Below are 7,241 nucleotides of genomic sequence, written 5' to 3' on the forward strand. Positions count from 1 at the left end.
AAAGTGTTCTTCTGTTGCTACAGTGTCAAGCTTGTAACGTTAGACACCCTCTTGGGTACTATATAGAACCATCTGCAATGCACCATTTCAGTCTCAAGAACACTTGTGTTCATGGTTCTTTTATAGAAGCATTTTCTTTACTAAAGAACCCTTGAAGAACCATTTTTAAGAGTTTAATCCTGAACAGACTTGCTTATGTGGTGTCTGTCACTGTATGACGTACTGTTATCTTTTAAGCACTGACAAAATTCAGGCTTCATAATGGATGCTCTTACTGCTTTTAGATATGCAGTGTGCTTTTACCCGTTTGTGTAGAAAAACAGTATTCCACGTTAGGATGACCTGACTTACCTCAAAACCTAGAGCAGTTATTAATTTATTTGATCTGTGGCTAAGAAACTCGACTTACACATTTGTCGTCATCATTGTCTGCAGGTCGGTGGGAGTGCCCGTGGCATCAGTGTAACAAGTGTGGACATGAGGCGGCGTCTTTCTGTGAGATGTGCCCCAGCTCTTACTGCGAGCAGCACCGTGAGGGCATGCTCTTCATTTCCAAGCTGGACGGGAAGCTGTCCTGCAGCGAGCACGACCCGTGTGGCCCCGACCCGCTGGAGCCAGGCGAGATCCGCGAGTACGTTCCTGGGACTCCCATCCTGCACCCGCCACCCAATCTAGGAGGCCCTGGACTCTCCGCTGCCAGATTACCTCAGGCTGTCATGGCAACAGCTGCTCATCTTTACATCCCTGCCCCCAGTAGACCTGGCTACGGCGGCCAGCGAGGGGCATTCAAGGATGAAGTTGTGATGGACCGCACAATGATCCCTGCTGCCTCTTCTCGCTGTAAACAGGCGAAAGAAGATGTAGGACCGGAAGAAGGAGAGGTGGTGGAAGGAGTGATTGGGGATGAGGATGAGGAACTGGAGGTTATAGGTGATGAAGATGAGGACGATGATGATGATGATGACGACGACGATGATGATGGGGACTACGGAGACTTGGGGTTTGAAGACGAGGAAGACGAAGAGGGGTTTGAAGACTGGGGCGATGAGTGTGTGGACGAAGACTTTGATGCCGAAGCTCTAGGAGAGGTGGAAATGGAGCCAGAGGCGTCTTAGGAGAAAGTGAAATCTCTTCCTTTCTGAAATCCATCCATCAATCGCAAAGCTCTTTCTGACTTGGCAGCCTCCTCAGCCGGCCACAGCCGGCAGGGGGCGCTAGAGAGCAGCGAGAGAGAAGCAGGAACAGTACTGGAGGCCATATTCTCAAAGAACCTTGTGAAAGTGCTGTTTCTGAGTCAGTCATGCTTTTATAGTGTATGGTGACAAAAGCTGGGATCTTAGATCAGCACTGATACCTGGAGGTGCTTAGTGAATACAGGCCCTGGAGATTGTCTAGTTAGTTCTCAGCTGAATGCAGAGGGACTCTCTTGAATCTAACGGACGTGTGCAACATGCTGAGGTTGATTATGGGGATCAGCTTGCCTTCTCTATTCAAGTCCTCTTTAACAGCTCCATAAAGGGGACTGGAAGTGGTGCTGTGGGCCTTTGGCTGAGTTCTTCAGCCATGAGTCCAGTAGTGGGTGTAAAGTTACTGTCTGGTGCTCTTTTGTGTTGGTTTTTGATTTGTTTTTGTTTTGTTTTTCCACCAACTGTTTACATTTTTCTCTCTGGCAAAATATGAACACAGCGGGTGACATCCAGCATATTGGGGGGCAGCAACACTTTAACGCAGTGTCTTAAGAAATAATACTCTTACGATAGCTGCGATGCACTTTTGGACAGCGATCATGCTTTCGTCCGGCCTGTAGGTCGCCCTGTTTTAAAAACAGACTAATATGAGTTCAATACACCGCAGTGGATTAGAAGCCCTAAACACTTAAGATGAGTAGGAAATTACATCTTGTCTTTAAGGACAGCAGTAACAGTGTCTCAAGTTGCCCCATGTGTACAGAAATGGCCTCATACAACTATCCTAAAACTCAAAAATGACTGACCAGTCATCATTTTGAGTTGCCCATGCACGTGTCATTACCACCAGAACTGGCCACATGAATTTAATAGAATCAAATAGTGACTGAGCAAAGAAAACTGCAGCTATTCCAGGCTGCGATCGTAAAAATAAATAATAATAAATTGACATATTTTGTTACTATTATTATGTGAAAGCTGACTTACATGCTAAATTGAAGCGTTCAGTTACTGAGAGCTTCGACATTCCAGGCGTTTTCAGTTTGAGTAACTTGATCATTTGAGAGTATAAGTCAGCTCCCATTATCTTTTGTTAAGGTATGCTTCAGGATTAGTGAAAGTAGCTCAGGTTGGTCCATTTTACAGTTGAATCTTCTGTGACGATACTGCCCCCTCTTCTCATCATGTCTTACTTCAGTGAGTTTCTTCACTTCACGCCTCTTAAATCAGGCAAAATAAGTCGACGCTGAGTTCGTTCATCAGAGACCCTGCAGTAAAACCAATTAAAGCACCATGCTGCTTCCTCCTTTGCAGGATATATTGAATTATGTCTGCACAAGAGCAGCACGTACAAAACAGTCAACGTCCTGCTCATCCTTTTCTGATAGTTCAGAAGGTGCCTCTAAAAATGTTCTCGCACTTTTTCAGGTTTTTACAGGAACCACAATGCAGAAGCTGGTTCAGTTTCTTGAATAGTTCTCACGCTGGGGCTTTTGCTTTGTTTGCCTCCACTTTTAAACAATCAAGCACCGTCTTAAACTCTAATCTGACTCTGTGATTTGTTTCGTTCAGTTTCAGATGTTCGATCCACAGAATAATCTTGCATAATTCTAGAAAAGTTACAGTGGCTGCGTCTGCGTAGTTTGCCTGATCTGGTAGCCGTTGGATTCACGTGCTGGTCAGCTCTGCCAGTATATTTTATATGAAATATATTTCATATTATCCAAGACAGCCGGACACAGATCAGGCACAATCAAAGAAAGCAGGCGGGAAGTTTGAATTAGCAGACGCAGCCAATGTGGTGATCTCTGCCTGTTCCCTGTTCTGCCTCATGATTGTTTTTTCCGAAGTCATGTTCTTATTTCGGGGTTAGGGTGCAGGGTAACACTTTACTGTAGGGTACTATTCTTAGAGCTACATGACACCTACATGAGCTTGTCATGACAACTGACATAACCCTACATAAACGTTTATGAATGCTTATTCCAATAGGCGTCATCTGTTATAAGGGCAGCTTTTGCTAACTTTGATCAAGATCTGCAGATGTAACCATGACAGCGAGCGACGCCTATTGGAACAAGCATTTATAAGCATTTATGTAGGGTTATATCAAGCTTATGTAGGTGGCATGTAGCTCTAAGAACAGTACCTTACTGTACAGTGTTACCAGGTACAGATACTGAAGGAATACAGAGGACTTCGATTACTTTATTATAGAATCTATTGGCTAACTTTCCATTCAAGCCTACCTTTTTAAATGAGTACCTAACTAAAAAAATAAAAGCTAATATGGCTTATTGTGACTGAAAGCAGGTTCGCATGATCTCATGCCAGGTGTGAAATTAAATTCAGCAATTTCACCGTCATTAATATTGACTGAAACATTTCTTTGGTGGTTCTCACACCTTGAGAAGGTGTATATCCGGCTTAGTATCGGACAGACTGTCGCGGATTCATGTGTTCATATTTATGTTGAAGGTTAAGCAGCGAAATTTTGGCCTTCGTGTATGTTTAACACCTCTTTTCAAAGCACTCGGTAGTGCCCCTTAGTTTTTTGCACCAACAAACTGGAATGAAAAATACCCCACTCAGTGTTGGAGACCCAACATCTGAATCTCGTATCATTTGTGTTACATGCACATCTGGTTCGGAAGCTCTCGAGATGAGGAGCACCTTCCCCGCAGTGAAAACACACTGTTTTAAACGGAGGAGAGGCATCACTATACATTCTCTGTACCTTCAACGATGAGCTTGAAAGCATTTTGGCCTTACAATCAGTCTATTTTGATACCAACACCCATCTGATGCAATGTGAAACATCTTACCACCACATACGTTTATCTGTTTTTCTTTTTTATCTTTTTGACTTTGCAGCGACCATCTTTGTTACTTGCTTTTCTCGTCTTCTGTATATCCTTCCACAAACAAAAAAAAATGTTTGTTTTTCTTTAGTCTCTTTATATTTATGGACCTTGTAGAACCTTTTTCACTCGTGTACTTGTTTTTTACTCTTTCGTTGTGGCTGTGTTCGTGATGTTAGTTGCCGTGCCCCAGCCTCCTCTGGCCCCCCTCGGCGCCCTGAAGAAAACGAAACACAAATCAGATGTTCTGGGGTGATCGGGGGCGAAAAAAACGTTTGCTGCCATTTTAGAAGACTCATGAACCGTACTGTACTCCTTTATGTATATTAAATATTATAAGTAAAATTTTACAGTAGAAACAGCTGCTCCCACTGGACCACATCTGCTCATTCTTACGATCTGGTGCACCAACACAAACACCTTAGTGATGGTCGTTTCTTTTCCACTGCATATGGTAAAAACTGATAATACACATAATGAATTGTATATTATAAGAATGCATTGAAGGTAGAACAATGTTAGTGTAGGGAAGAGTTCTATGCTGGTTAATGTTGGCCTGGAAATTCAAAAAATATCAAAAATATTGAAAAATAGTTGAATATTGCTACGTGTGATGTAGAATACTGACTTAAGAGATTGTAACAGATATTTACCACATTTGCTATTGCTGGCAGAGTTACTGGCAAGATTAATATGTACTGCATATCAGATCAACTGCACCACACTCAGTGAGATGAATATGGTAAATACTAACCAACACTCACTGGCCACTTTATTAGAAACACCTACCTTGTACTTCCACTCACTGGCCACTTTATTAGAAACACCTACCTTGTGATTCCAGTCACTGGCCACTTTATTAGAAACACCTACCTTGTACTTCCACTCACTGGCCACTTTATTAGAAACACCTACCTTGTGATTCCACTCACTGGCCACTTTATTAGAAACACCTACCTTGTACTTCCATTTTTGGCTACTTTATTAGAAACACCATCCTAGTAGTTCCACTCACTGGCCACTTTATTAGAAACACCTACCTTGTAATTCCACTCACTGGCCACTTTATTAGAAACACCTACCTTTTGATTCCACTCACTGGCTACTTTATTAGAAACACCTACCTTGTAATTCCACTCACTGGCCACTTTATTAGAAACACCTACCTTTTGATTCCACTCACTGGCCACTTTATTAGAAACACCCATCTTAGAGCTGCACTGTATAGGTGTGCAAATACAGACTGTAGCCCATCTGTTGAACAGTAGCAGTGACCCTCTCTGCCTCTCATCCCATGGTTGGTTTCTGACCGCAGGACTGCTGTTGAACACCTGGCTGAAAAAAAAACAGCTGGTTGCTGAAAAAAAATGTGGTTGGTGGTCCATTCTCATCAGCGCAGTGACACAGACATGGTAGTGGCTGGTACGAATGTATCAGACGCAGTGGTGTTGCTAGGAGTTTTACATACACATCAGCATCACTGCTATAACATCCAGCCAAGAGCAGCTCTGTGGTCAGAAACTGGTTGTTGACGTAAGAGATGAATCATTTTTATATCGAAGTCATAATTTAAGAGAGGGCACTTTTGTAAATTATGGCCTACGTTACCAAAAAGTTGTCTTAAGTTTTAAGTGAGGGAATTGAACCTAATAACACAGAGGTTGTGAACTGCCTGTAGACGAGTTAGACCAATCAGAGGCAACCAAACCTACTTGTGTTGTGACATCACAGCCTCGGCTTACTGGCACTCTGGCACACTGCGTTCAGGAATCAAGCCTTAAACAAGAAATAGTGGATATTCTGGTCTTCCTGGATTTAAAAAAAACATGCCTGAACCTTAATTTACAGAAAATAATCGCAATTTAAATTGCAGTCGCAAAATTTGTGAAATATCACAATGAAATATTTTCCTGAAATCGTTCAACCCTACATTGATGAAGGACTAAAAGACGGCCGACACAAGCTGCACATCAACAGGTGAGCATTGCGGATCTACAGTCTCTGAACATCAGCGAGGTAGAGCTACAAGGCAGGAGCTTCTAATAAAGTGTCTGGTGATGTAAATACTACAGACGTCCAGAGAGGCTTTGAGGTAGTTATAATTTTCTGGACTGTTTTCTTGAAATCATGACTTATTTGTCTTGTGATCTGAAGATAAAAGTTCTTTTCTTTGTACAATTTGATAATGTTGATCATCTTGAGATCATAAATTAAGTTGTGATTGTGAGAAAACAGCTTTTGTTAGCTTGAGATCACAAAAGTTTGAGCTCAGGAAACCAGCTTTTATCATGGGAGCACAACATAAGTTGTGATCTTGAGAAAACAACTTATCTTGAGATCACAAAAGTTGTGATCTTGAGAAATTAACTTTTATCTTGAGAACCCAAGACAAAAAAGTTGGGATCTTGAGGAAAAAAACTTGGAACTTTTATAACAGAAGTTGTTTTCTCGAGATAACTTGATAATCTTGATCATCTTGAGATGACGAGAAAAATAAATTGTGATCGTGAGGAAACAGGTTTTGTTATCTTGAGATCAAGAGAAAAACAAGTTGTGATCTTGAGAAAACAGCATGTCATCGTGAGATCACAAAAAAGTCTGATCTTGGGGAAACAACTTTTGTTATCTTGAGATCACAAAACAAGTAGTGATTTTGAGAAAAGAACCTTTATCTTGAGATCCCAAGACAAATAGTTTGTGATCTTGCGAAAACAACTTTTATCTTGAGATCATGAGACAAATAAGTCGTGATCTCAAGATAACAGAAGTTGTTTCTCAAGATAACTTGATAATCTTCATTATCTTGAGATGATGAGAAAAATAAATTGTGATTGTGAGAAAAGTTTTTTATGGAGCCCTGCTGGTGACATCTTGTATAAATAAAAATAATGCGTGGCCACGACTTAATTGTCTCATTCCCATGTGGCCATGCATTAGTAAAGTATGGGAACTAGATCCTAATGCGTGGCCACGACTTAGTAAGCCGTGATCTCGTTCCCACACCTTTCTAAGTCATGGACACGACTTAATCATCTCATTCCCACGTGTTACTAAGTCATGGCCACGCATTAGGATCTCATTCCCACGCGTTAATAAGGCGTGGCCACCCATTTTTATTTACACAGGATGTCACCATCAGGGCTCCGTAGCTTTTGTCATCGTGAGATAAAAAAATCTGATCTTGGGGAAACAA

The 7,241-nt window shown here is 41.6% G+C and overlaps 1 protein-coding gene across 3 annotated transcripts in view; it reads left to right on the top strand.

Moving 5' to 3' along the window:
- The window catches only part of nsd1a (nuclear receptor binding SET domain protein 1a), a 32,887-nt gene extending 28,454 nt beyond the window's left edge, over positions 1-4,433 (top strand). For all 3 annotated transcript variants that reach the window (XM_036576881.1, XM_036576882.1, XM_036576883.1), the window contains one exon: positions 436-4,433. In XM_036576881.1, coding sequence (XP_036432774.1) covers positions 436-1,115 — 680 coding nt within the window. In that variant the 3' untranslated portion in view covers positions 1,116-4,433. The remainder of the gene's footprint in view (positions 1-435) is intronic.
- Positions 4,434-7,241: the final 2,808 nt, after the last annotated feature.

The sequence above is a fragment of the Colossoma macropomum genome, unplaced genomic scaffold (genome assembly GCF_904425465.1).
Source record: "Colossoma macropomum unplaced genomic scaffold, Colossoma_macropomum, whole genome shotgun sequence".
NCBI lineage: Eukaryota > Metazoa > Chordata > Actinopteri > Characiformes > Serrasalmidae > Colossoma > Colossoma macropomum.